Genomic DNA, 27,987 nt, shown 5'->3' with positions numbered 1-27,987 from the left:
GGAGCCCAGCTGGGGCACCGCCTGAGGAGGACGTGGCCACCTCACGCCCTGGGGGCCGCGGGGCTTGGCGGGGGGGGGGGGGGGGGGGGCTCTCCAGCAGGGCTGGTGGCGGGCCAAGGCAGGGGCCTTTCCTGTGCAATCCTGTGGGTGGGCTTGGCTGTGTGGGGGCTGGACCCTCCCCATAGAAGGCAGTGATGTCACTTTCCCACCTTGGGGCGCAGCGAGGGCTGGGTGCCCAGGGTTGGGCCGAGCTGAACGCCCCCAGCTTTCGCCGCCGGCCCCCGGCCCTGCCGCGGTCCCTGTCCTGGGCCTCTGTCCTGTCCTGCTCTGTCCCTGGGCCTCAGAGCTTGGAGTTGAGGGGTGTCACAGCCCGTCCCCACCCATCCACTGCCCCTGCCTGCTCAAGACTGGGTGCCGGCTGGGGCTGGGGGGCTGAAATGCCAGGACCTGGCGGCTCTGTGTGGGGGCACCTGGCCTGCCTCCGCTGCTGTGTCAGGTTCCAGGCTGAGACCACCTCGCACCTTCTCTAGCCTGGGGGAGGTGGGAGGGCCGAAGGGCTGGGAGGGACCCCTCCCTGTGGGAGAGAGGCTGGGACTGGGGCAAACAGGTTCCATCATCCCAGGACCACCTCTGGGAGGACGGAAATGTCCGTGTCACTGGTAAGCCCCACAGAAAAGCCGTCAGAGGGGCCTTTGGGGACTTAAGGGAGGGAACAGCGTCTTCACATTTGCCAGGCAGGATGGAGCTGGGCAGGGCAGGGGGGGCGTCACAGAGGGTTTGGACCCAACAAGCTGCAGCCTGGGGCAGGGGGAGAGCTGGGCCTGGGGCAGGGGGAGAGCTGGGCCTGGGGCAGGGGGAGGGCCAGGCCTGGGGCAGGGGGAGGGCCAGGCCTGGGGCAGGGAGAGAGCTAGACCTGGGGCAGGGGAAGGGCCGGGCCTGGGGCAGGGGGAAGGCCAGGCCTGGGGCAGGGGGAGGGCCGGGCCTGGGGCAGGGAGAGAGCTAGACCTGGGGCAGGGGGAGGGCCGGGCCTGGGGCAGGGGGAAGGCTGGGCCTGGGGCAGGGGGAGGGCCGGGCCTGGGGCAGGGAGAGAGCTAGACCTGGGGCAGGGGGAGGGCCTGGCAGCCCTGGGGGAGGGCCTGGCAGGCCTGCGGGAGGCCGTGTACCACCCGGGGGCTGCTCTAGGACAGGAGCACAGCCACCCTCCAGGGCAGCCCTGACCTGAGCCTGCCACCCCGGGAGGGAGCCGATGTGGGGGCTGTGTGCCTAGCGTCTGCCACAGTGGAAAGGGCCAGAGGGCTCGGAGCCTGTGCTCAGCCGTGGTCTCCAGAGGAACGGGCTTCTGGGCAGATGACCGTGAGCTCTCCACCCCCCCACCCCCCCACCCCGGCCCCGAGTCCAGGAGCGGGGGTGGGGCCGGGCTGGCTGCAGTCACAAGGCCTTAGGTGGCACCAGGCTGGCACTGCTGCCGGGGCTCGGGTCTCCCGCCGACCTCCTGCTCCGGGCTCCCGGCGAGGTCGACCCGCTGTTCGTCCATCCGCTTGGCCTGCACCCTCTGGATGAGGCTGAAGAAGTCCTCGTCAGGCATGGTGGGGCCTCGGGGCAGCACGTCGGGAGGCGGGCAGCGCTGGTCGTCGATCCTGGCGGACTGGGCAGACACAGACACGGGGGTTGGCCTCGGAGGGCCCCCCCCCCAGCAGCTGGGCCAGTGCTCGGCGGCCTCGGGCACCACTCCCAGGCGGGGGCCGCTGTCCAGCCGCAAGGCCGGCTCGGGAGGGCCTCCCTCCGTGCACCTGTACCATCAGCTCCGCGGGCACACCAGCAGCCCCGGCCCCGGGGGGCGAGGGGCCTCCCCCCAGGCCGCCCAGGGGCAGAGGGCCGAACGATGCCCGCCAGACACGGGGTGAGGGGACCGCCGGGCGGCCTTCCCGTGCCGCTCCCAAGGCCCCCCGATGGTGGTGCGTTCAGGAGCCGCGCGGACAGGACCGGGGGCTCCCGGCGCCCGACGTGCGGAGGGGCTGGGGCTGGCGTGGGGCCGACGAGGCATTTGGGCTTCTCTGCAGGGTCTGGAGCAGAAAGGCCGGCAGCCGGTGCGGCCATCGGAGCCGGTGCGGCCGGGGGCTGGGGGCTCTCCGTAGGGCCGGCTTTGAGGCTCGTCGGACTCGCCCGGGGCCGCGCCTTGCTCGGCTCTGCGGAACGAACGGCACGTCCGGAAACGGCAGCGGCCCACACAGGCCACGCGGCTGCCCTTCCTGCAGCCGTTCCACGGGCTTCCTGACACCGTTGCCTGCCGTCTGGCCTTGCCCCAGCCGGGGCGGGTGGGGGGCAGCGGCAGGTGGCCGGACCCCACAATGGTGAGAGCCCTCCCCGCTCGGGGCTGACACCTGGCCCGAGGCCACCACGTGGGGGACCTGGTGCTCCCCCCCAGCTAGAGCTCCTGTACTGTGAGGGGCGGCTGAGGACGTCCGGGGTGTCCTCTGGGGGGTCCCGGGAGGGGCCTCAGGTCTGAGCACTCACAGGCACTCAGTTCCCATCCGGCCCGAGACGGAAGGACCAGAGCCAGCTCCCGGCGGGAGGACCCCCGCCCAAGACGAGGGCAGAGGGGCGCCGGGTCACCTCGGGGCTGGGGTGGGGGCAGGCGGGCGAGCGCCCCCAGCCTCCCCCGACCGCAGGCCCACCTGGCACTTGATGAGCATGTTGAAGAACTCGTCCCCAGGCTCCTGCGGGTCCCCGTCGGCACGCAGGTGTCCCAGGTTGTTGTGGGTGATGCGGAGCCCAGGCAAGCTGCCTACGTTGGCACGTTGGTCGTCCAGCCGGCGGCTCTGCGAGCTGGCGATCAGGTCGAAGAACTCTTCGGTCTGCGGGGAGGCCGTCAGCGAGGGCCGGGCTGTGGGGGACAAGGTGCAGGGAAGGGGACCCCACGAGGCGGGTCAGGCTGGAGCCCAGCCCAGCCCACCACACTCCTGGGCACACGGGGCTCCCAGCGGTGGCTCCGCGGACCCCGGACCCCGGCTGCTCTCAGCTGCCTCTGCCATTTGCCCCACACCCGCTCGGGGGCTTCTAGAAGGTGCCGGAGGAAAGCCTTGCTTCCCACGCCCGCTCCGAGACGGAGATGCCCTGACACGGTGTTCCGGAGGGCGGACATGATTACACACTTCCCGGGACGCAGCCTTGGGCGAGCGGGGGACGAGGAGCTCACGGTGACAGGGGGCCCTTTTGCAGCTGGTGCGCCCGCCCCTCGGGAGCAAAGGCTCAGGGGGGCACGACGGTGGAGGGAGGGGGCTGAGCCTGGCCCAGCCCCCCTCAAGGACAAGAGGAGCTCTCTGGGTGGAGGCCGGGGCACTCACCGACCCTCTCCTCCAGGCTGGGGGCGGCGGTGGCCTCGGCGGCCCCGGGCTGACCCTCCTCCAGGGGACAGCGCTGGTCATCCATGCGGCTGCTCTGGAACTTGCTCAGCAGGTCAAAGAAGCACTCCTCGTCGGAGGACGGGGCCCGAGGGATGCTCTGGGGGGCAGAGGCAGTCAGCGCCGGCTCTGGCCCAGCCCCTCAGACCCCTGCACACCCCTGAGGGAGCCGCGCGGCCTGGGACAAGGTTGGGACCCTCACCCCACCTGCCCCGCCTCCGCCATCCTCCCAGACGTGACATTGCCACCCGCCCCCTACTTGCCCCAACGCGGTTCAGCAGCCGCCACCGCCCCCGGCCCCGCCCCTGGACACTATCACACACCGTGGCAGCCCCCGCAGTGAGCTCCCCTCTGCCCACGCCTCTGGGGCTCTGGCACCCAGCACAGCACTCCCCAGCGGCTGCTGAATGAACAAATGAAGGAGCGAGTGAGTGACGGGGCCCTCGGCAGGCAGGGAGCCTCACGGGCCATTTTGTATATCACACTGGTCTGTACCAGGGTCCTGGCAGCAGTGACGGCGGACCCAGAGGTGCCAGCGACATCAGGTCAGATCACCAAAGGCAAGGAGCCAGAGCTGGGGGAGGTGAGGCCTGCTGTGTTCCACCCTAGTCCCATCCCTTCTGGGGTTTGGGTCCTAGACCAGCGGACAGGCCCAGAGGATGCAGATGTGCAGGTGTTCAGGCTAAAGCACCCTCCGCGTACTGGCCAAGGTGACCGGGATCTGCTCTGGATGGCGGGGGGGGGGGGGGGGGGGGGCAGAGTCTGGACATGCTGGGAGCACAGGCACTCTGGCAGGCACTGTCAGTGTTCAGCCTGGGTGGCAGGAGGGCTGACCCTGGGGCGACCTGCTAGGTCCAGGCAAGCCCCACCGATGGGACCAGGGAGGGGCAGTGAGAAGCGGGAGACCGGGCCACTGGGCCTGCCTGCATCCCAGTTGGCAGGGGGACCTTGGACAAGCCCCCTCCCACGCTGAGCCTCGGTCTACACATCCATAGGAGAGCAAGCTGGAGGCACCGGTGTCTTGGCCCCCCCAAGGGCAGGCGCCCCCACTAGCCTCCCCACGTCTGCTCCAGAGCCCCGAGTGCTGACTGACGGATGGGGTGGCTTCCGGAGATCACCTTGGCTGCAGACCGGTGCCTGCCCCACGTCCTCCCTGCCTCCAGTGTCCCCCGCCCGGCCCTGGCCTTCCCCCTCTCAGCTGGGGAAGAGACCACACAGCAGAAATGTCACCTAGCGGGGCCTGGCTCGGTCCTCGAATTCCCGACGACCCCTCGCCAGCCCGCTGCAGACACTGAGGGAGGGGAGCTTGCACACCTCCAGCCAGGGGCAGCCCCGGGGACCCCACGAGCAGGCCCAGCCTGGGCTCCCAGGTTCAGAGCCGGGCTCAGGCTGCAGGGTCACAGGGGCAGGGAGGGACAGCAGAGCGGGTGGTTCTGTGCGTGAGACCTGCCAGCAGGTGGCAGCTCGGAGGACAGAGACAAGAGCCGGGCTCTCAGGCCCCCTCCCCCCCCCCCCAACCTCCTGTCCCAGCAAGGCAGGCCTAGAGCCAAGGCTGGGGGTGGTTCAAGATCCCCCCGACTCACGACTCTGCTCTGCTGCGCCCCGGCCTAAGACCCCACAGATCCCAGGGCACAAGGCACCGAGGGCTCAGAGGGCACCCCGGCCAGGGGGCTGCACTTGGTCAGGGCCTCCTGGGGGAACTGCAGGCAGGATGGCCAGGGCCCAGCATCAAGCTCCGCACTGGTGGGGGCCGCACAGGTGCCTCCCCCGGGGAGGTCGCTTGGGGCCCCAGACTCAGCCAGGTGTGGGGGTAAGCACAGCACCACCCCACCGCAGGGGACAGTCGCTGCTCCTGGCCCCCGACCCTGGCATCTGGCCCCAGCTGGGGCCCCCCAGGTGGACTGTGGGCCAGGCGAACAGAGCCAGGCCCCTCCCGGGAAAGAGGTAGCCCTGGGACGCCTCTTCTCTAGACACACGGGCCCCCAGCACTCCTCCAACCCCCCGTGGGCTGACCTCGGGGCTCAGGGGCACCCCTGAAGTAGGGCGGTGTCTGCCCAGAGGCTTCTCGGGGGCCCCAGCAGCACAGCAGGGGGCTGGGCCGAGAGGGCCCCATCCAGAGACAACCCCACGGCAGAGCCATCCTGGGCCACCTGTGAAGGGCTGGTGCTCCCCTTGTTGGGGGGGTTTGGGGCTGAGGCCGCAGGTGCACAGGGTGAGGCTCCAGACAGCAAGGAGGCCCCGCCCCCCTCAGGACAGCACCCCGGGTCCTAACAGGACATGCCCCCACCTCTCCTCTGCCCCTGCCTCTGGCTCCTTCTGTCTCAGGGGGTCTCCGAGCCCCTCCTGCTGGAGTGCCAGCCCGGGTCTTGCAAACCCCCCCGCGCCCCCCAGGCCCAGGGCTGCCCCCCTCCAGCCCCCCAACCTGCTGGCCAGGGTTCCTGAGGCCCCAGGCCCCGAGGGGCGGGGGAGGTGGCCGGACTGGTGCACCAGCCCAGGAGGAGAGCTCCGCTCTGCCCCCATCCTGCTTCCCACCGGCCCCTGTGCTCCCTGAGCCTCCCCCTGTAGGGGACCCCACACTCACGCTGGGCACGCAGCTCCCTCCAGCAGCAGCGACCGGGCGCTAAGCGCTGTCTACTGTGGGGTGCTCCACCATGCGGTGCCCTGCCGCCTCGCTGCCCCTGTTGGCTCAGCGCTTAAATAGGACCCGGGGGAGGGCCGTCCCCGCCCCGGCCCCCCCACTGCACTCACTTGCTCCCGCGGCCGCGCACGAACACGCGCACGCACACACATGCACACGCATGCTCTGCAAACACGGAGGGCTCCTGCTGGGGCCTACGGGAGGGGGGTGGTCATGCCAGAGGGGCGAGGAGGACGGAGCCTATCTGGAAAGCGGTCGCCCTGCTGACGGAGGGGCCCGGCTTCCTTCCAAAGCCAAGTCAGCCCAGGAGAAGCCGCCTCGTTCTTCAGCCCTGACTCCCCAGGCTGCTGAGGGAGCCAGAGGGATGCTTTCCCAGGGGCAGGGGCAGGGGCCGGGCGGCCACCACAGCCCCCGCCACTGGCCACGAGATCCCCTCTCTACACTGGGAGGTCTGTGGAGTCTTGGCCTCTGGCCTGCCGGGGGCCCAGTGGGGGCCGGCCCTGGGGTGGGTGGGGAAGCTGGCTGGGGGCGAGGGCAGAAGGGGGAAAGGTGGAGCCCCCTGGGGCCCTCTCGGTCCCGCTGCTTCTACAGGGAGCTCAGAGCCCCAGGAGGAGGGCCGGCCTGCAGTTGTGTCTGCAGGGCAGGGGGAGGTCTGGGTCCAGGCCTCCAACTGGGGCCAGGCTTAGCGCTCATAAAAATTTCCTCCAAAGGCGCCCCCATTGCCCAAAGAAAGCCCTGCTGCCTTCTCAGAGGGGCTGAGCGGGGGTTCTAGGAGCTGACCTTGGAACCCCAGTTCCACCATTGCTAGCTGTGCACCCTCAGGCTAACTTCTTTGCTGCCCCGTGCCTCAGTTTCCCCTCTTATGGCTGTTGAGCCCTGGCTATTGTTTCTGTTTGGTAGACGCACCCCCCTGCCCCCCGCCAGCGGCAACGGGGACACGGCTAGGGCCAGGTTGCCACGTGGAAAAGGCTGTCCTGTTCCAAAGCCCCCTGTGGCTCCCTGGTAGCTGGGGGTCCTCCCCTGCCAGGCCCTTTCTGGATGGACCCCAACCTTTGGGTCTAGCCCGCCCTCGACCACACCCAGTCACACCTCCCAAGACCCCCAAGTCCCCATGCGCTGGTGGCAAGGCCCCTGCACCGCTCGGCTGGGGGTCCCCAAACGCACAGTGCGGGCAATAGCCCCACCGTCTGGGGCCTCCGTGGTGGCCCCGTCTCCTCACCTCTCACTCTACGGACACGGGCTGGCAGGTAGTGCTGGGGGTAGATGGGGTTGGCGGAGGCCCCCCCCCCCAGGCTCGTGGGAAAGATGGGTGCAAAGCAGCCATCGGGGGGCTAAGAATACCAGCGCGGCGCCCACGCCCCTCAAAGGCTGGGAAGGTGCTGATTAAGCCCTCAGAGGCAATTATTTTTATATCGAGTCCCAGATATTTGGACCCAGGCGTTCTGCACATGGGGAGGGGGGATGGTCCAGGCTGACCTCTGAACCTGGACTCACTGGGCACGTAGGTTTGCAGCCTGTACCTCCCAGACCCTGACCCGCTTCCAGCAGCCCAGACAGGCCAGCCCAGCCTCCTGGACACAGTGGGACACCTGCCAGGCAGCAGGAGGCCCCCTTCCCTCTGTCCCCCATCTGTCTGACCACCCGCCCGTCCATCCCTCACCCATCCGTCCCCCCAGGCCCCGTCCGTCCGTCCACCCCTGTGTGCTGCACACCCGGGACAGGGTTGCTCCCCGCAAGCCCGCCCTCCGGAGCCCCATCCACAAGGCCTCCTGTCCTCGGTGGCCGGGGCCTTGCGGAGGCTGGACGCAACTGGCAGAACGCTGTCTGCGCTAAGTGTCCTGCGCCGTCCGTGGGTGCCATGTCCGCCAGGCCCCGAGGCAGCACAGGGCCGTGGCCTCTGGCCCCGGGGGCGGCCCAGGTCGGCCGCTCGGGAGGGCACCCGAAGAGACGTCACCTACCGTGCGAGGCACCTGCACGCGGACGTCCGCGCTGTCCAGCGGGGAGTGGCCGCCCTCGCGGGGCCTCTCAGCGGTCTCCAGCCCCTCCTGGTACTTCCTGCTCCTCATGGGGAGAGGGAGCATGTCCCTGCCCGGCCCCCGCCACTCCCCCAGCTGGTGGCTGTCTCCATTCTGCTCCTGGGGAGAGGGAGGAGGCCAGGCATCGGTGGGGGCTGCAGCAATCCCCAACCAGTGCTCCCATCCCAGGACCCCGAGCGGGGCTGGCGGGTACAGTGGCCCTGTCTCACAGACGCACCCAGGCCCTGAGGTGCCTCAGGGAGGAGGAAGAGAGCCTGAGGCCCGGAGGCTAGGAGGCTGACCCCACACTGAGCAGCCCTGAGCCTTGTCCCGCCACAGACCGCCCCAGGGGCACCCGCAACAAAGCCCAGCACACGCCTGAGGAACCAGAGGCTCGGAGAAGGGAGCTCACTCCCCCAGGGCTACACAGCACCCACCTCCGACAGGTACAGAGCGGGCCCAGAGCCTCCCCCTGCCCAGCTTCTGACTGGTCTGCTCTGCCCGTAACAGCTCTGCTTCTCCCGGGGCAGAGTCTCGGCCGACAGGGAGCAGGCGGGCACGGGGAACGGCTGGGACACTGGGGACTGTGGCCGGGTGGGGGCTTGGGGGCCTGCAGGTTGTGAGGACCGTGGCTTGTCCCCCGGGGGGGGGCATGGCTGGTGGGCCCCTGGGGTGACTGGGAGGAAGTGGGGCCTCGTGGGGGCCTCTCTGGGGGCGGATGGCTGCTCCAGGGTCTCGGGCTGCAGAGAGGGCGCTTGCCCCCCATGGCGGGGACGGGGGACAGACGGGAGCTGGGCTGGGAGGCGGCCGTTCAGCACCCATCACACCTGCCTCGTCAGCCCGCTGCCCACGCCCCGGCCGCCCACCCTGAGCCCCACTCACCCGTTCCAGGGGGAGCCTCAGCAGGCCCCAGGTCTCTGCACTCAGCCTCTGTGTCCTCTTGGGCCTGGCACCTGGAAGACAGGGGGCCCAGTCAGCCTGGCACTGACCCAAGAGGCGGGCTGGCCCAGGCCCGGGCCCTCCGGAGGGCCTGCACCCTGGGGCCCGCAGATGAACCGCCAACGTCACCGTCTCCACGGAAGCAAACGCAGTGTCTGCACGACCTCGCACGCCCCGCCCGGCAAGCAGCCGAGCGTGGAGATGGGCTGACCCTGTAGGGGCCCGGCAGGGGGTCTGGCTGTGCTGCCCCCGTGCCCGCCCTTAAGGGACTCCGTTCACCCCCCACCCTGCACGCACATGGGCAGCCCAGATCCTCCCAGGAGCTGAGCGCCCCTCTACCTGCAGACACGTGCTGGGCACCAACTGGGTGCCCCAGGGGCCCTTGTCCAAGCGTGGGGCCGCATGAGGCAAGGAGGCACTGTGGGTAGAGCGAGCAAGGCCTCTAGCGTGGGCAGATGCCCCAGGAGTCATGTCTGGGCAGCACTGGACCTGGGACCCATTACCCTCCCTCAAGCTCAGTACCCCCGTCCGACTGAGCCTGCACCACACAGGGAGCCCGTGGGAAGCAGCTTCTGGCGCCTGGCACGTTGTGGACACCCACAGCCCACGTCGCGGTGACGCCTTGCCCTCTGGCTACCCCAGCACTGAGCTCACTGGTGACGCCGTGCCACGGACAGCACGGGGCACGTGCCCCACCAGCGGCAGCGAGGCCAGGCAGGGAGCCCTCAGCTCGGCCCCCGACCCCACCTCGGGCCCCCGGCTCTGAGCCCACACCCACTGCCCAAGACACGGTCCCCAGAGAGGGGCCGTCCAGGAGGTCAGGCATTCAGACCAGCCCGAACCAAATGCCCAGGGAGTCCTAGGAACGGAGGAGATGGTGTGGGCGGCTGGCCTCCAGGCTCTGAGGAAGCTACGCCCTGTTCTCTACCCCCCAGAGGCCGGGTAGAAAAGCAGAGATCTTGGAGGAGGGGCTTCTGCGGCTGCTGTCCAGGGAGGGGACAGCAGGCAGCCGCGTGGGTCCAGGACTTGGGGCTGCCTGCCGCCCCTCCCGCCCCCCCCCCCAGCAGGGCCCCATCCCCCCAGCTTTGGCCACGTGGTCAGCACCGGGTCTGCCTCTGCCCCCTGAGAACGGCCCCTGGCCACCGGGCCTTGCCCAGGTGTGCAGCGGGAGCCTGACCCCGTGTTGTGAGGCCCCAGGAGATGGGGCAGGGTCCCCACTGCCCATCCCTCCCCAGATCAGACAAGCAGCTCTGAAGGAACAATGTGATCATTCCAACACCAAACTGGGGGCATCGCCTGGCCCGGGGAGTGATGGGGGGACAGCCGAGCGGTGGCCCTGTACTCACCACAGCCAGCGAAAACCCGGCCCCTTTCTCGGCCGCCCCCTGACACCCGGGGGGTCTGACTCGCCTTCCCCACTTTGTCTGCCGGGGTCCGCCTGGCTGGACCGTCAGGCCCGGGCCGTGGCGGAGGCTGAAATGTTCCTCTGAGACACAGCTTGTGTCCGGCTCCAGGGCGGGTCCCCTCATGGCCCTCGGGGCCCGGCTAAATGCACCCTCTGTGCGGGCTGCGCGCGCACTGGGGCATTCAGGCCAGAGCCACGCTGGCGGGCTTCCCGCTCCACCCACCCCAGAGGGGAAGGTCTGGAAACTTCCCTGAGCACCACCCCACTCCCGCCTGAGTCTGACCAGAATCATTTCTGTCCCCACCAGGCTGGCCAGGCCCCATCCCGCCCCTCCTGCATGCAGCCGGCCCGCTTAGGCGCACAACTCAGCTTCTAGCTGCTGGGCTGTGTCCCTCCAACTCCTTCCTGCCTTCAGTCTCAACTTCCAAAATCCTGGCAGGTCCTCCTTCAAGACGGATCCAGAATCCGACCCCTCCTCGCCTTGCCGGGACCTGAGTGTCACGTCCCTCACCCGCCTCTCTGCTCTCTTTGTCCCTTATACATGCTGGGGGCCCCGGGGATGCCCATAGGGCCTGGGTGAGGTCTTCTTCCTCTGCTCACCCTGCAGGGCCCCTGGCATGGGGAGGGGCTTGCACAGGGCAGAGGTTCTCCCGCTCCCTGCTGCTCCTCTTAGCCAGCCTTACCCAGGCCTCAGGGCCTTTGCATGGCTGTCCTCCGTTCAGGCTCACTCCCTTCTCCCCTTTCAGCCTTTGCTCAGAAGTCACTACTATGGGGCAAACGTTTGTGTCGCCCAAATTCCACACTGAAGACCCCACCCCCAACGCGATGACATCAGCGAGCGGGGTCTTGGGGGTGATTAGGGTTAGCTGAGGTCATGAGGGTGGCTCCGGGGATGGGGCTGGTGCCCTTATGAGAAGACACTGGGGAGCTCCCTCCAGCCCCACACCACCCCTGCAAACCGGGAAGAGGGCCGTCACCGGGACGGCCTGCGGGCACCCTGCTCCCGGACCCGCAGCCTCCAGAGCCGCAGGAAGTGGACTTTCATCTTTGCAAGCCGCCTGGTGCGTGGTGTTCTGTTCCTCGGCCGAGCTGAGGGCGACAGCGGCCTCCACGCGGCCCACGCGGCACGCCCACCCGGCCGCTCGGCTTTTTTCCTCCCCAAGCGCTTGCTCATTCCCAGGCACGCCTTGTTTTTTTGTTTATCGCTGTTTGCCACATACTGGTCGTTTCTGGCTACCTTTGCCGGTTACGCTCCCCGGTGTGTCCCAAGCCTGGCTTCAACGGGGCTTGGCACACCAGGGGACCTGGGAGGCCTGACCCAGTCAGGCAGCAGTGTCAGGACTCGTCCTGGGGCCTCTGCTGGGATGGGGGCTGCAAGGCTGCTGAGGTCAACCTGTAAATTGGGTCCCCCAGCTGCATAAAGGGCCCTTGTTTTATCGGGAAAGAAAACCCCTTGGGTCCCGGCCTCCAGGACCAGCCACGGTCCCCGCCCACCGCGGTCCCCGCCCACCGCGGTCCCCGCCCACCGCGGTCCCCGCCCACCGCGGTCCCCGCCCACCGCGGTCCCCGCCCACCGCGGTCCCCGCCCACCGCGGTCCCCGCCCACCGGCCCCAGGCTTCTTCCCTCCCAGAAGCAGCCTGAGGCATCTTCCCTGGGCTCCAGGTCGCGGGCTGGGTCGACACCCTTCCCTGGCGCTCACCTGGTCCCCCCTTCATCTGCCCCCCCGACCCCCCCCCCCCCCCCGCCAAACGGCCAGGCTCGACACACGCCAGTGCAGCATCCCCGCCCCGAGGGGCAGTTTCCAGGCCAGTGCCCACGTTCAGTGTGCACTGGACAAATGAGTGGGTGAGTAATGCCACCCCCGCAGGAGACTCCTGGGGCGCTCCGTGCACAAGGCCCCGGCCCCGCCGGGCTCACCTGAGTGGGGGGGGCTCCTCCACGGCGGCCCAGACTCAGCAGCCGCATCCCCGGGCCTGGGGCCCCCACACCTGCCTCCGTGGCCCGGAGCAGGCTGCTCTGGAGAAGGGCCTCTGCCCGGCCTCGGGCGGTGGCCCAGCGCTGGCAGCCTGGCAGGGAGGGGGCTTCCGGGGGCCCCGGCTGGGAAGGGTCTGGGCACAGGGCAGAGCAGCAGGGCTGGCGTGGGAAGGACAGAAGCTGCCTTGTTCCCGGCACAGCCCAGCCCTCCACCCGTGATGCGCCCCCCTTTCCTCAGCTCGGAGAACCTGGAGCTGGCCGCAGCCCCAGGGAGCCTTTCCAGAAGCCCTCGGGGCCGGGCCCTGCCCCCACCCACTGCTGGGTGTCGCAGAGGGCGGCCTCACAGGGCCAGGGGCTCCAAACAGAGTTGCCCACCCTCAGAAAAACCCCGCCCAAAGGGAGCCACCGTCTTGTACATCCTGGGGCAGGGTGGGGGGCAGAGGGGGGCCCTCCCCCATCCCATCCCCTGCAGCCACATCACCCCAAAACAAGGGTGGCTGGGGGTCCCAGAAACCTTCGCACCCTCCCTTCCGTCTCAGCCCCTGAGGCGGGGTGGGGACACGTGCCTCCCCTTGCCCAGGACAGGCATCGTTAGAAACCCTGGAGCCTCTCCACCGAGGCCAGGTGCCACTTCCCGGGGCCTCATTCTCTGCAGGCCTGATGGGCTCCAGGTTGGGGCAGGTGGGTACCCCTAGGGAACACAGCCACGAGGGGGTTGGGGGCAGACTCCCCGGAGCCTGGGGTCGGTGCAGGCAGGGAGGGGGCAGCTAGCGCCCTGTGCGGAGCCCCACACCCGCCTGCAGCCACGGGGGAAGCCAGCTCGGGGTGGCCCCCCAGCCCCCTATTTACCCATTTGCTCTGCAAGGAACATCCCGCCCTGCGTGCCTAGCAATGTTCACCCACATGGGGCCACAGGCAGCCCGGGACTGAGATCAACATAGCTGCCTTGGCTGGTCCCGGGCTCACCTGAGTAGCGCCCGCCCGGAGGGAGGCTCTACATCTCTGGCTGACTCAGCCTCCCCCTCTGGCCCCCAGGCCCAGCTCTGAGCCTGAAGTGGGGGGGGGGGGTCCTCAGCCCTTAAGGGGATGGAGCACGGAGGGAGGGGCAGTGAGTGCCCCTCCCTCCTCCTCCTAGCCAGGGGATCAACCTGGGGGGCTCAGAGTGACTTCAGGCCCTCGCTGGCCCAGAGACCGTGAAGCACCAGCCCGAAGGCCTCCCGTTCAGGACACACCTTCGCCCACACCGTCCCTGCCCTCGAACACCCCTTTCCACCCCCTGCCTCCCAATCTCGGATTCCTAACCTGACCTGGGGAAACAGGGCCCCTCGTCTGTGCCCCGAGCACCCTGGACACCCGGTCACCCCCCACGCCCCCGGGAGCTCCAGAGCAGGGCGGAGAAGTGGTGCGGACAGACACCCCCAGCGACGGGGGCTTGCCACCCTCACTGGGCAGTTCTGTCACAAGGGCTCCTGTGGGCAGAGGCCACCTCCCCGTAGACCTGCACCCGGAAGCCCAGCACCGTCCCGAGGCCCAAGCCTTGAGCTCTCCGGGCGGCCCTCCTGCCACACCCCTGCCCACCCAGCCCCGGACTCACCTTGGGCCTCGTAGCCGGCCAGGTCGGGCTTCTCCGTGGCTGCGGGGCTGCTCAGCCGGCCCAGCACCAGCTGCAACTGTGCCACGTTCATGCGGGCCGTGAGCTCCCCGTTTCGGTCCCCGATCTGTAGCCAAGCAGGGCCAGGTTGGGGGCAGGTGGGCTGGGGGACTCCTATAGACAATCATGAGCCCTGCGCCTCCCAGGGAACCAGGCCTCCCTGTGCCCCAGGGGCGCCCCTCACACCCCAGAACGCTGGGGGCGCCGCGTGAGGCCCTCCTTCCCGAGCGCCCTCCCGAGGACAGGTGGTCTGGTCCAGCCTCCAGCTTTCTCGGCCCCTTGGAGCCTCACGTGCACCCCTCAGGCACCCCCAGCTCAGAGCAGAGGCTCAGCAGGGGCCGAGAAGTGCAGAAAAGTGAGGTGGGCCCGGGCCAGGCCTCGAGTGGAGCTCTGGGGCCGCTGGCGTGCCCCCACCCGTGCTCAGGGGGCTGTGGGGCCGGCCCTGCTGGTGGCCCCGGTTGGCAGGGGGTGGGGGACTCTCCTGGCCCGAGCTTCCCTGCTCCTCCCCACCGCCTGGGCTCCGGAGGGTCCCACCCACAACAGACACGGGGCCGTGGTGGGTCTGGGCAGGTGCTGGGCATGTGCTGGAGGGAGGTGGCCGTGCCGCTGGGGCCAAGGAGAAGGATGGGGCGGAGGTAAGAGGGCCAACCGGAAACCAGGGAGCCGGAGGTCACCCGTGATGCCCTGTGGCACCCGGCCGTGGACCTCAGTAGGAGGGTCCTGCGTGCGGACAGGCTCTCAAAGACCCTGCCTACCGTCCCCAAGGTGTCCATCTGGAAGGTTCCAGGGGAAGAGCCCCAAGGGCAGCCTGCGGTAGGTCATGCCCACCTTGCCCTGCCCACAGGGAACGCCAACACTTCAGGTGGAAAGCAGGCCACCGCTCCCCTCCCCCCACACCCTGGCTACACCAGATAAACTGCCATCAGGCGTCTGCAGGCAGGGGGTGGCGGGCCCCCCCCACCCCAGTGCATATCGGCAGCCTGGAAAGGACGGAGGAGCAGGCTGGGCGAGAGGCGCCCTGCCTGGTCCGAAGGGAGCTGAGCAGCACCGGGGGGGGGGGGGGGGGGGCCTCCGGCAGGGGGGCAGGCCTGGCTTACCTCCTGGGAGATCTCCAGGTGCTTCTTGGCGAAGGTCAGGGCCTGTGCCGGGCTCCCCATGGACACGTAGGCATTCCCCAAGCTCCAGCACGCCCGGCCCTCTCCCACTCTGCCAGGGAGGGAAACCGAGTCCACTTCTGCAGCCCCCAGGCCGTCAGGCCGGTCCTGACGGGAGCGCAGCAGGCCCGGCCTGAAGTGCCCGCCTCGGCCTCCCTCGCCCCCTGGTGGCCGGCGAGGCTCTCACCCCTGCGGCTCCCTCCACCCTCGGGTGCGGGGCAGTCCCTCGGGTCATTAATCTTTCAATTCGGGTGAAAGTCACAAAGCGTAAATCTAACGGATTAAGCGCGCCTCGGCGCGTGGCACTGTGCGTGCTTCCAACCCACGGCCACCGCCCGCGATCCGCTTCCGAAACACCGCCCGCCCCCACCGCGCGCGCACCTGTCGGCCAGCTCCTGGGCGATGAGCAAGTGCCGAAGGTGGTACTCGGCCGAGCGCTCGTAGTCCTGCAGCAGAGTGTAGGTGTTGCCCAGGCTGTAGCAGGCCTGTGCCTCCACCGCCTGGTCCTTGAGCTGCCGGGACAGCTGCAGCGTCTTCCTGCGAGAGAGGGAGGCTCAGCCCCAGCAAGGAGGGCTCCGGGAGCCCTCTCTGGGGACGCGGCGCTGCTCACAGCCCCCAGCCGAGGGGTGGACGGAGGGCGGGGGGGGGGCAGCGGTCCGCCAGCCCCGGGATCCCACCGGGGTGTCTCTGGAGCCCCGTCACTGCTGGACCCGCACTGGCCAGTCACCTCCCCACCCCGAGCCTCCGCCCTGCATGGGGGACGGGGGACAGCACACCCCAGCCCGGGCTCCGGACGCACGGGACCTGGTGCTGACACCCGGCTTGTGCCCGGTGGTCACCACTCTGCTCCTCAAGCCAGGAGGCGGCTGGCAGAGCATCCTCCCAGGAGCCCGTGTGATCCCCACCCTCTGGGTCCACACACGGAGGATTACACCCGCACTCCAGAGGTATCGTGGGGCGCAAACACAGCTCTGGGGCTCCCCCAGTAACTGGCACCGGGAGGCCCTCAGCCGCGGTTAGCTGTGTCCCTGGCACAGAGCGGCTTCTGCCCGCACTTACCGAGTGAGGGGCACCATAGTCCTTCCTGTCCCCGGCAGCCCCAGGACCCGGGCTTTGTCAGTCTGCCCTTCCAGGCTGTGGCCCAGAACCCCCCCGTCTGGCCCCTGGAGAGGCTGGGAGGTCAGACCCGCCTCCCGACCTTGGGCTGGTGTCCAGGGGCCCCCTCCCCCGAGCTGGGCGGGTGGGGTTGGGCAGGGGTGGGGGCGGGCGGGCAGGCCTGCCTACTTGTAGTACTCGGCGGCCACGTCAAAGCGCCCCAGGAAGATGTGGGCGTTCCCCAGGTTGCTGTACGCCCTCCTCTCGGCCGCCTTGTCTCCAAATTCCTTAGCAATGGCCAGGCGCTGGGGACACAGACCCGAGGCCCGGGTGGTCACGGAGCAGCCCCGGGACCCGATGTGGATGGCGGGGGTGGCCTCCCCGCCCAGCGTGGCCAGCCCGAAGTCTGCACGTCTGGCGAGAGCAGCCTGGGACCCTGAGCCAAGCCCAGACGGAGCGAGGCAGCTGGCCCCCCACCCCCACCCCGCAGGGGACTTACCTCCTTGTGGAAGGTCGTGGCCTCCACGAAGCTCCCCAGCAGGTAGTGTGTGTTGCCCAGGTTGCCATACGCCCTGCCCTGGGCCGCCCGGTCGCCCAGCTCCTTCACGAGGGACAGGTTCCTCCTGGGGGGTGCATCTGTCTGAGCCGTGGCCCTCTTGGTGCGAGGGAATCAGGGGCTCATGACCCACCCGCCCGGCCAGAGGGGATGAGCAGGCAGCCTCCGCTCAGCTCCTGCTGGGAGCGTGCCCCAGAAAGAGGGCAGCCTGAGGTTCTAGAAGAGTGGCTCTAGGGAGCCACTAGAAGAAGGTGCTGTCTGAGCTCCAAGGCTCAGGTCAGGGGCTCCCCGGCCCCAGACTTTGGTTTTCGGGTGCAGCCTCTGTCCTCCTGCACCAGCACCCTCCCCAGCACAGAGGCTCAGCCCAACATCCCCGCCCTATTTCCAGCCAAACGTCTTCTAAATGCCACGTGTGGCTTTTGCTCTGCCGTTTCCCTGCCTCTCCGCGCTGCTGTGCGTGACTTATGTGCGGGAAGCCTAGGAGGCCTGAGGGTGGGTGGGGCTGGGGAAGGAGAGCCGGCCTGGCTGTCACCATGCGGGGGTCTGCAGAGAGGTGATGGGGCCAGATGTGGGTGCTCCGTGCCTGGGGTCCCGCGCCCACCGCAGCGGCTCGGGAAGCGCTACGGCCAGACCCCGGCCCGTGGTGCCCCCGCCTGCCCCACTCACTCATAGAACTCGGAGGCTCTGCGCAGTGGCTCCCGGACATGGGGCGGCAGGTGCCCAGGGTCCTGTGCGGCGTTCCAGGAGAGCTGCTTGCCCTTGGCGTGGTACACGTTGCCGATGTTGTACAATGCCCTGGCCTCCCCGACCTGAAGGTGGCACCGAGGTTGGCCCTCCGCAGACATGGCCCCCGAGGAACCCCCTGGCCCCAGACCACTGTGCCTGCAGTTCCCCAAAGGCAAGGACTTGGAGGGGGCCGTCATCAGGTGCAGATGTGGGAGTAGGGCCGGGACCCCAAGAAGGGGTGAGGCGTGTTTGCACGTGGTCGCCACCCTCCGGGCACGGGGCAAGCGAACACTGCCTCCTGGTGGACGGGCCTGGCACCTGCTCCCTTGTCATCTACACCATCAGGGCGACCAGGTCCCTCTCAGAAGCCCGGGGGAAGGAAGGCGCGCTTGGCCCACATGCCTTGAGCTATGACCTGGGGCCGGCCGTCTTGTTCCCCTGCCCGGGGTCACGGGGGGAGGGGGGGGCTGGTCACAGAGTAGGTCAAGGGTCCGGCACCAGGCGGGGTCCACGGCTGTTCTACCCCGGCTGCCGCGCCACCCTGTGTCCCTCTGGAACCGGAAGGAGGGACGAGAGGTGCTGGCGGGTCTGGGGGAGCTCACATGGAAGACGGGGGCCGGGCCTCAGCCCTGCAGGTGGGGGCTCGGCAGGCAGCCTGGGAGCGGCCAACCTACCTTGTCCCCCTGCTCCCGGGCGACGTCCAGGTGCCGCTGGCAGCACACAATGGCCTCGTCAAAGCGGCCGAGCACCTTGAGTGTGTTACCCAGATTCCCGCTGGCCTTGGCTTCCCCCATGCGGTCGCCGATGGTCCTGGAAGGCAGGAGGCAGCGAGGAGCCGGACTGAGGGCCGGCCGGGACCCCGAGCCCAGCAAGGAGCCCAGACAGGGATGGGCGAGGCCTGGCAGGACCAAGCCGGGGGCGACTGGGGGCGATGCCGGGCAGGGGTCTCGCCGACGGCAGGCGAGGTCCCCTCGGGCAGCCCCGGGCAGGGAGCCCCGCTGGGGATCGCTTCTCTGCTGGGGCCCAGCCTGTGGCTGTCGGGGCTCAGAGAGGTGCCCCGATGGAGACCAGGAGAGTCAGGGGGGCCTGACAGTGGGAGTAACTTTGGACACACCTGGCGGGTGCTGAGGACACCACATGCGGCTCACTGGCCAGGGAGGGGCCCGCGGGCAGGGCTGGGGGGAGCCCTGAGAAGCTCCGCTCCCACCCGGGATTGGGGGGTCCGGCTGCCGACGGGCGGGGAACAAGCAAGGAAGGGTGTTCAGGGACGAGAGCAGCTCGGGGAAGGTCTGGAGGCCAGAGGGGAGTGGAGACGCTCAGAAACACAAGTGGTCGCGCCCCCCCCCCCCAGTCCCAGGGACAGGCACCCACGTGAGGACATACCCGGGACACCCACGTGCACACACATGCACACACACACGCCTCCCCTGAAACACAGCCCCTGGGGGCACTTGCCAGGCACCGCCCCGCCCCCTCCCCCTCTCCCAGGTCGCGGGCGCCCTCGGGTTCCCTGGACCCCGAGCTCCCGGCACTGCCTGTGCTGTGACGGCCCCTCCCCGAGGCGGGCCGCATGCTCACCGGGCCAGCAGCAGGTCGTGCCTGTGGTACTCCAGCGCCCGGGAGTACTCCTTCAGGTAGAAGTAGGCATTGCCCAGCTGGCTGTAGATGGCGCTGAGAGTCTTCAGGTCCTCGGTGCCCACCTGCACCGCTGCCTCAAAGAAGGCCGCGCCCGCCTTGAAGTCCCCGGCCTTGCAGAGACGCTCGCCCTCCAGGGCCAGCTCCAGGCACGAGGTCTCCATCCTGGGCAGAGAGAAGGAGTCACAGCCTGCCCCTCACGCAGTCACGCAGGGGCCCCGTGCTCCCCCGTCATCACTGGGACCACGGGGCCCTCGGGTGAGGCCACGCCTGTGCGCACAGACGTCGACGTCTCTGGAGAAATGCCCAGAAACACGTGCAGGGTCCAACAGCGTGCCCATCGCCAGGCTGGCACCTGTGCGGCTCACCCGTGCCCGAACCTCACCGCACGCCCCTCACGACCAGGGCTCAGGGGCCCCCGGGCAAACGCATGAGTCCGTGACTACGGCCAGACCCTCAGCCCACGAGGGCCAAGCTCCAAACACAGCCTCCCCTCAAGGCTCAGCCGCCCGGGGCGAAGGGCCTCCCTCCGCCCCCGCTCCGGGACCTGGTGCCGCGTCAGTCCTCCAGAGCAGCTACAGTGGCCCGCGACAGCCCTCGATCCTCACCAAGGACAACCAAGGCTCAGAGAGGTTCAGGACACCAGTCAAGGCCACAGGGGCAGGACCTGACCCTAGCCCCTCCCCCGTCCCACATCCTCTGCCGTCACCTCTCCGGGGTCACGGCTCCGTCTGAGCTGTGGGTCAGCCCGCCCCCAGAGCCGAGAAGCGTTCAGCTGCTGGCCACGGCTGCCCGACGGGACAGCCGCTCCCCCACGCCCAGGGCGCTACTGTGGGAGGGCATGACAGGACCGTGCCCCAGGGTAGACCCAACCCCTGGGACACTGCTCCAGACTCCTGCCCATGAGCCCAGCCCAAGTCCACGGGCCCAGGGCCCCACACCACCGCCAACGCCTTGGCCGGAGGCCGGGCCAGCCCTTCATGCCTCCACCTTCGGGCAGGGGCTGCAGAGAAGCTGTCCCTTACCCTTGGGCTCTGCCAGCCCATGGGGTGGGGCCGGGGCCCCCCAGCTGCTACCCCGGGCTCTGTTCACTGGGGCCCCATGGCCCTTGGGCCTTGGGCGAGCTGCCCTCAGGACATGGCTGTCAGGGGAGCCTCGTGTCTGGGGGTCACTCGATCAGGCTGGCCCTGGTTCCGGCTCTCCCTGCTAGGGGGCCCGGGGTAGGACACTTCATCACTCAGAACCTCGGCCTCCTCCTCTGGCCTGCTGTGGCTGGTCCTGTGAGTTCCACGCTCAAGGCCTGACCCGCTGCCTGCCCTAGGGCGGGAGAGCGGTCAGCGGAGGACACAGCACACAGATACCATGGGGGGGGGAGCGGGGCCCCAAGCTGGAGGGGGTCCCCGGCAGGTGGTGGGAGGAGCCCAGTGACCATACACGCATATACACGCAGCCCTGGAAAAGTGGGAGACGTGTTTTGCGTGGCCGAGGGCCAACCCAGATCACCGGAGTCCGTGGAAAGCCCACGGGTAAGTGAAAGCGCCCACGGCAAAATAGCGCGCGCACCCCCGGGGAACTCGCCCCCTCTCTGCGTTGTTAGAGTCCGCGGTGATCAGCCGTTCCTGGGGGACGACACGCAGGGCCCCTCGACAGATCCACGAGCTTTGTCTACGGCACTGCTCCTCAGCCGCTCTAACCAAACACGCCTTTGATGCAAAGCCCCCCCCTTGCCCAGCCTCGACCCCCCCACGTCGGGGCCACGCCTCCGGGGGAGAGCGGGCTCCGGGACCCCAGCAGCGCCCTGCCGCCCCCAGATTCAGGCAGAGCCTGCGTGGCCTGTCAGAGAGCGGGGTGTCGGAAGCTCGGGCCTCCTACCCACGACGCCCCGGGAAGGGCTGTCGGGAGCCTACCAGCCGCCCCCTCCCACGGCCAGGGCCGCGCACCGCGCTGTCTGATGCCGGGAACGGACCTCTTCGCCTGGGTGACTTGGGAGGACCCGGGGCTTGGGTGTGAGACGTTGGTCTCAGAGCCAAACACGCCCTGCTGGCTCTGACAGATAGGACTCGGGGAGTGGCCTCCCCACCCTGCTGTCCCTGCCTAGCTAGAGACAGGCATCGCCACCGCCGCGAAGGAGGTTTCTGGTGTGCGAAGGGCCTGGAGGTGGGGGGTGCGCTGATGAGGTGTCCAGCGTGGCCATCCCGAATCACAGATTGGGGGGGGGGGTCTGACCCGGGCCCCGGCAACGTGAGGAGGCCCCCTGGAGAGACACCGGCCGGCGTCCAGGGCTGGAAGCCCCCGCCCCCTCCACTGACCCCAAGAACCTCCCACCGCACCTTGACCCCCGGGCCGCCCCCCCGGCCCCCCGCACCTCTTCCTCTGCAGGTGACGACGCATCTTCTCCACATACAGCCACAGCTCCAGGCCCACGGGCAGCAGCAGGGGGCGGGGGCGGGGGGCACCGTATACCACTTTGCACACGGCCTTCTCTGCCAAGCTCAGGGCCACGGGCTGGCCCTCCGCGGGGGCGGCCGGCATCGCGGGGCGCCAGGCCTCCCGCCTGGCCGGCCAACTCCCACCCCGCCTTGGCCGTTGGTCCTGGGGACGCGCCGGCCTCGTGGTTCCCCTGTCTCCCCCCACCCCAGAGCGGTGGGCTAAAGGCTCTGGCGTCCCAGGCTCCAGGAGACCCCAGGTCCTCGGGCAGGTCGTCCGGGGCCTCCCGGGGGCTGAGACGGATCAAGGGATCAGGGCGGCTCAGAGCTCAGAGCCAGGGATCGTCAGCAAGGAGGGCAGGGCCTGGTGGGCAGGCGGGCGGGGGCGAGACTCGCCGCCTGACCACTCGCCCAGCTCAGCAACGGGCTTTGGGGTGGCAGAGGGCTCCAAGGCCGTGCAGCTCTAGCCCCTGGGAAGAGGACGGGGCACAGCTCCGGGGTCAGAGGGAACTGGAGAGCCAGGATGGGCCCTGCTCCCCAAAGCCCCCCGGAGTCGAGGAGAAGGAGGAAGCCGAGAACCAGAGGAGGGTGGGGGGGCCCGCCCGGTGTGGGGTCTCGAGGCCAGCCTCAGCCTGTGGGCCCTGCAGGCCCTGCTCACTCTGGCAGGTGGGGTCTCGGAAGGGGCTGGGCAGGTGAATATGGAGGTGGGATATCCCGGCTACCTGCCCGCACACAGGAGCGTCCAGACCGGGCCCCCTCCTCCCCGCCCTGAGGCTTCTGCCAACGCCACCCGTCCACACCTCAGGACAGCTCAGCCGAGGGGCACAGGGCAGGGCCCGGATCACCTCCTCCTTACCCAGCTCCTATTAACAAACTGGACCCCCGAGCCCCACACCCTCAGAACCACCCCGGGGCCCTATTCCACCAGAATGCAGGCCACCCTGTCTTGTCTCCCCTGAGGCCTGCCCCGCCTGGCCAGGTGCACCTCCCTGCTCATCGGAGAAGACTCCAGAGCCTTTGTCCCCCAACACCACCTGCCAAGCCAAGGGCCACTGAGAGCCCCATCCTCAGGGGCTCTGGGCGGGGCCGGCTGGAGTCCTCAGGGCCCCGGGGCCGAGGTCTCAGCTCCCCACCAGCCTCACCGCCCCGAGCCTGGGAAGGGCAGCGCTCCCACCTGGGAATAGATGCCTCATGGTCAACCTGTAATCTTCCAGCCCCCAAGGAGGTCAGACCCACACTTCTGGGACCAGGCTGTGGGGGTCCCGCCCACCCAGATGGGGCCACAGCCCCCTGCACAGACCCACTCGGATGCGGTGGCTGCCCTTCCTTGCAGGGCCGACCAGGCCAACTCTCCCAGTGGCCAGACCACAGTGGCCGGGAGGCGGGATACCGTCTGCCAAGCTCCCGCCGCCTGCCCACAGGCTTACCGGTTAATAAAATGGTATCGACTCCCCAGGGGCCAGTCTTACTGTTCCAGCCACCGCATCATGACCACACCCCTCAGCCTCGCCTGGGCATCCGAGACAGCATCCCAGGAGAAGCCATCAGCCCGGCCACACCCGGACCAAACTGCCCTGCTCTCCATCAGGGCTCCCGTCCCCGCCTATGTGCCCCACAGACTCTGTGGGGTCCTCCGGTGCTGACCACCACGGCCGGTCTGCAAGCCAGGCCCCCGGCTCCCGCTACACATGACTAACTGGGGGCTGTGTCCCCTTAGCCCCGCTCGCTGCTAAACATAGTCACCGTCCTTCTTCCCTGGAGATGTCACCCACAGGCTGGGCCACTGGGCAGAGGCCCCAGGGCCCCTGCCCACCCCCTCCCGTTGCCCCCAAAGCAAAGCCACACTGACTCCCTTTCACGTGGGGATTTTGGGACAGCGCGGGGCAGGCAGCGCGGCGGGAACAGGAATTGCGGGTGGAGGGGCACCTAGCTCGGGAAAGCACCTGAGGTTGTGTTCCGAGGAAACCATGGGGCCAGGCCATTATTCCCCAGAGGCCCTGCCAGGGCCAGTGCCCGGGGGCACCCGTGGAAGGAGCCCATGGGGACGGGTGGGCAGCAGGGCGGAGCAGTCTGGGTGCCCGACCCACTCCTGGGGATGCCCCTTTCCGGGTGCCCCATGCCTGGGGCACACCTCTAGCGGGTCACCCCACGGTGGGGGTGCTCACCGCCTGCGCTCCCCTTCCCAGTTCCTGGGACCCTCAGCGGCTGGCCTGAAAGGGACAGGGAGAGGGCCACCCATAGCTTCCCCATTTCAGGGGCCTCTCAGCCACCAGCCCTCCCCCCATCCCTCCCCGAGACCCTTTCCCCCCAAACCCCTCTCCAGGCACGAGGGCCCAGGTGCGGTAGACCAGGGTTGAGTGTCATCTGCCCCAACCTCCTCTGCCTCCCTGACCAGCTCCCCTCCCGGGGCCCCGCGTGGGGACGTGCTGGGCCCGCAGGCACACTCACGCTCAGGCCCTCTCAGTGTGCATCCCAAGCCCACGTCCCCCCAGACCCCCACTTTATAAGAACTGAACTCTGGTGGGGCCCGGGTGGCTCGGTCAGTTGAGCGTCCAACTTCGGCTCAGGTCATGATCTCGTGGTCCGCGGGTTCGAGCCCATCGGGCTCTGTGTTGACAGCATGGAGCCTGGAGCTGCTTCGGATTCTGTGTCTCCCTGTCCCTGCCCCTCCCCTGCTCATGCTCTGTCTGTCCGTCTCTCTGTCTCCCTCTCTCAAGAATGTAACAAACATGTAAAGAAAAGAAAAACACTGAACTCTTGTCACCGGGAGGAAACTGGCATGGGAAGGGAAGCCACTGGGGGTGGGCTGGGCCTGGCCTGGAGGTCCCCCCAATCACCGTCTGCCGAGTGCCCAAAGCTGTCACGGGGCACCCACGCGCTGGGTGCCACAGGGGGGCTTCCCCGGCCCGAATCAAGGAGGTAGACAACCTTCTGCCCGCCCCAAGGTGCCGCCGTCAGTCTGTCCCCTCCAGCTAGCAGCCCCCACCTGTCAGAGGCCCCCACACACGGCTCCCCAACTCCCACCCTTCCTGCCAGCCTCTGAAAGCCCGCTCCGAGCACGAACAGCCCTGCCCACACCTGGCCGCGGCTGCACAGACTCCCCGAGGGCCTCCTCGCGGGCGCTGCGGGAGCGCCGGTGGCTGTGCACCCCAAATCTGTGCTGGGCTTGCCCGCTGGAGCTCAACGCAGGTCTCGGCCTGCCAGGATGCCAGGCTGGGCTCGGGGCCTCCCCCAGCATCCCCTCTGAGCTCGGTCCCTGCCGCGCTCCCCTGGGCCAGGGTCCTGTCCGGCATGTCCCCGCCGGGCCCCAGCACCAGCCCGCACCCCAGACTCCCAACGAGGCTGCAGACGCAGACGGGCCCCATGAGGACCCCACGCTCGGCGGTGCAGGGGCTCCAGGGCTAAAGCTCCCCGCTCCACACGCGCGTGCACTCACACACGCAGACACACACATACGCACGCTGGGAGCTGCCGAACCAACTCGGGCCGTCCCCACAGGGGTGCTACGGGGGGGATCCCCCGGGTCAGGCCTCCAGCGGCAGCTGCCAGCAAACCCACCCGCGCACCCCTCCCCCTGCGCGGGGCCCAGGAGCCGGGTCGGGGGCCCAGCACTCAATCCTGGGACCACACAATGGGGGCTGTGTCTCTGACCAGTGGCACAGAGACCGAGGCGGGAGGAGCCGCAAGGCCCCCTACCCACCACCGGGGCCTCGTTCTACACGTGGGGGGGTGGCACCCAACAGAGGCTTGCTGCTGATTGGCTGCCCGGCCGGGGCTGGACGATCCTCTCGGGCAAGGCTAGGCCCCTTGAAGGCCCAGCAGCTGGGGACGCTGCCAGGTCCCGGGGATGACGCTGTCCGGCCAAGTCGGGGACCTGTCGGGCCCCCTGGAGGCAGCCGGGCCTGCCTCTGGGGGTCGCGGTCAATGAGTGGCCCCTGCCCGGCACCCGTGCCGACTGCTCTCCTGGCCACCTGCACTCACTGGCAGAGTCCATTCCCCTCGGAGGACCCTGTGCCCACCCGGGTCGGGCACATGGCATCACGTGTGGATCACCCTCGACAGGCCCGGAGTCACCCAGCAGGCACGCAAGGCAGGTGGGCAGGGCCACCCTGTCATCCCTGACGAGAGCGCGAAGCACCCAGCACAGGGCGCTGGCATCATCTGCGAATCTGCCCAGAGGAAGGTGCCTTTTCAGGCGGGCACACGCCCACCCGGCTGGCTGGCTCCGCAGCCCGGGTTCGGGCCTGCCATCCATGAACGCAGACTCGCGCCGGGTCCTCGGGGCACAGGGCCCCACCCAAGACAAAGCCTGGTCCCTCCAGCCACGCTGCCTCCCGGCCAGACCCGGGCAGAGGGGAGGTGGTGCCAGGCTTGCGAGGCAAGCTCCACACACCTGCTGTGCCAGGCGGCCCAGCTGTCGGGAGAGCACAGCTGGTGAAGCGGGAGCTCTCCCGGCCCTGCGCGGCCGTGGGGGCGGGGGTCCAGCAAGCAGCAGCCCAGCTCAGCCCAACACCCTGACCACCCGCTAATCCCGGACTCAGATGGGCGCAGCCTGGGCTCCCCCCTACCCCCCCCCCCACGCCCTCCCTTACCCCGTGGTGCCCCCTTCCCCCTCCCCACGCGCACTCGCCACGGGGTGGGGGGGCGCCCCCTACCTCTGCCTCCCCTCCCCCACCCCGGGTGCCCCCCCAACCCCGTACCCCCTCCTTCCTCGCACCCCCCACCCCGGGCGCCCCCCATCCCAGCACCCCTTCCTTCTCCCCCGCCCCGCGCCTCCACGACCGCCAGCCCGCAGGGAGGGCGCGTCCCCGCCACGTCGCGCGCCCGCCGCAGCCTTTGTTCCGGGCCTCCCGCCTCCGGCCGCCCGTCCCCGCCCGTCCCGCCGGTCCCCGCACGTCAGGACCCCGCCGGCCCAGCCTACCTGGAGTAGAGGCGCCGGGCCGGGCCGGGCAGCTCGTCGGCGGAGGGCGGGGCCGGGCCGGCCATGGGGCCGGGGTCGCCGAGGGCCGGGGCCGCACACCCCGCGCTCGCGCCGTCCTGCGCCTGTCCCCTGCGCGCGGTCCGCCGCCCACCGTCCACCGTCAGTCCGTCCGTCGGTCAGTCCGCCCGCCCGCGGGAGGCGCCGAGGAAGTGATGCGCGCGGGGCGCCGCCCCTCCCGCCGTGGCCGTGATGTCACCGCCGCCCGCGCGCGGGGAGGGGGGCGCCGACGACGGAGCCGCGGGTCCCTCCCCCCTGCGCGCAGGGCCAGGGAGGGGGCGGGGCCTCCGAGCGCGCGTCCCCTGCGCCGCCCCCCACCAGGGGGCACGCGGGGCAAGGGCCTGGCGCTGGCCGGGCTGCCGGGCCCGGGGTTCTCGCCGGACCTGCGGACCTGCGAGGCGCCTGGGTGGCAGTGGCCCTGCTGGCCCCCCCATCCCCGCGACAGGGGCTGTTTGAGGCCTCCCTCCTTTGTCTGGCAAATGGCCAGCCCCCCTTGGTGGTCCCCTGCCGTCCCCACCCCCTTCTCTGAACTGGCAGTGGGGTGCCCGCCATGGGGGATGACTCCCTACTTTAGAGACACCTGGCAAGCCGAGGCCTGACCTGTGCCCCAGGGGAATTCCCTGGTCTGGGAGGAGTGAACAGCCAGGAGAGCCGCACTTACCAGGACCTGGGTGGCCTGGCCCCGGGGAGCCCCCGAGCCTGCTTTGCTCAGCCCTGAAACCCTGGGTCACCACGTCACCCTCCCAACCTTGTGAAATCCAAGGACTCTGAAAACGGAAGCTCACTGTGCCCACACTCCCCCCCCCCCACCACATCGTGGCCCCGACCACCTCCTCCCCTGTGAGTTCCTGGGAGCCCTGGTAGATGAGACCTGTGGTGTGGCCTCTTCGCCACCCACCCTGGGCTCTGTGCCTCCTCGGGCCTTCTCCCAGGGCCGAGGTGCCTGTCCGGCTCGTCAGCACCGCGCCCACAGCAGGCCCTCAGGCCCACCCCCCCCCCCCCCCCGCCGTGGATCTCACCTGCCTCTGTCCTGCTGGCCTCAATCCCAGCCCTGCTGGTGCCTCCAGAAGACTCCAAACCTGGGAAAAGTCACTGTGCCCCACGGGACAGGGACAAGTCTGGGAGCAGGAAGTGGACTACTGTCCTCAGGAGCCCGGCCGCCCCTCCTGGGAGAGCTGCCCTAACTAAGGTCAGGGAAATGCCAGGGCCTTCTCGCTGGACCCTCTGCAGAACTGCAGCCCACAAGGCCGCTGGCTTCAGGCAAAAGCAAATGGCAACAAAAATAAACACAAGATAAAACAGAGCCTGTTGGCCCCGGGCTAGTTTGTTTTTCCTGCGGAAGAGAGGCAGCGGGAACGAGAACCATCTGTGCCCAGAGCGCTGGCGGCCTGGC

At 69.4% G+C, this 27,987-nt stretch overlaps 1 protein-coding gene across 5 annotated transcripts; it reads right to left on the bottom strand.

Annotated features, from left to right (window-relative positions):
- Nucleotides 1-1,054: 1,054 nt before the first annotated feature.
- On the bottom strand, nucleotides 1,055-27,987 carry GPSM1 (G protein signaling modulator 1). 5 transcript variants are annotated; one of them, XM_030293505.1, is made up of 14 exons: nucleotides 26,538-26,720; nucleotides 19,134-19,355; nucleotides 18,230-18,365; nucleotides 17,496-17,638; nucleotides 16,773-16,896; nucleotides 16,463-16,578; nucleotides 15,560-15,715; nucleotides 15,122-15,230; nucleotides 13,968-14,091; nucleotides 8,937-9,007; nucleotides 7,998-8,174; nucleotides 3,345-3,501; nucleotides 2,676-2,884; nucleotides 1,055-1,645 (listed from the first exon to the last, which is right to left on the bottom strand). In XM_030293505.1, the coding sequence occupies exons 1-14, from the start codon at nucleotides 26,600-26,602 to the stop codon at nucleotides 1,439-1,441; spliced, it is 2,016 nt and encodes a 671-aa protein (XP_030149365.1). In that variant the 5' UTR covers nucleotides 26,603-26,720; the 3' UTR covers nucleotides 1,055-1,438. The 5 variants fall into 5 exon arrangements, with proteins under 5 accessions (XP_030149365.1, XP_030149369.1, XP_030149364.1 ...); XM_030293509.1 differs by lacking the exon at nucleotides 26,538-26,720 and adding an exon at nucleotides 21,556-21,737; XM_030293504.1 differs by lacking the exon at nucleotides 1,055-1,645 and adding an exon at nucleotides 1,679-2,186 and having other exon boundaries at nucleotides 26,538-26,722.

This window comes from Lynx canadensis, chromosome D4 (assembly GCF_007474595.2).
Source record: "Lynx canadensis isolate LIC74 chromosome D4, mLynCan4.pri.v2, whole genome shotgun sequence".
Lineage (NCBI taxonomy): Eukaryota > Metazoa > Chordata > Mammalia > Carnivora > Felidae > Lynx > Lynx canadensis.
The sequence above is the reverse complement of the archived record's forward strand: the minus strand, read 5'-3'. Positions and strand labels throughout refer to the sequence as shown.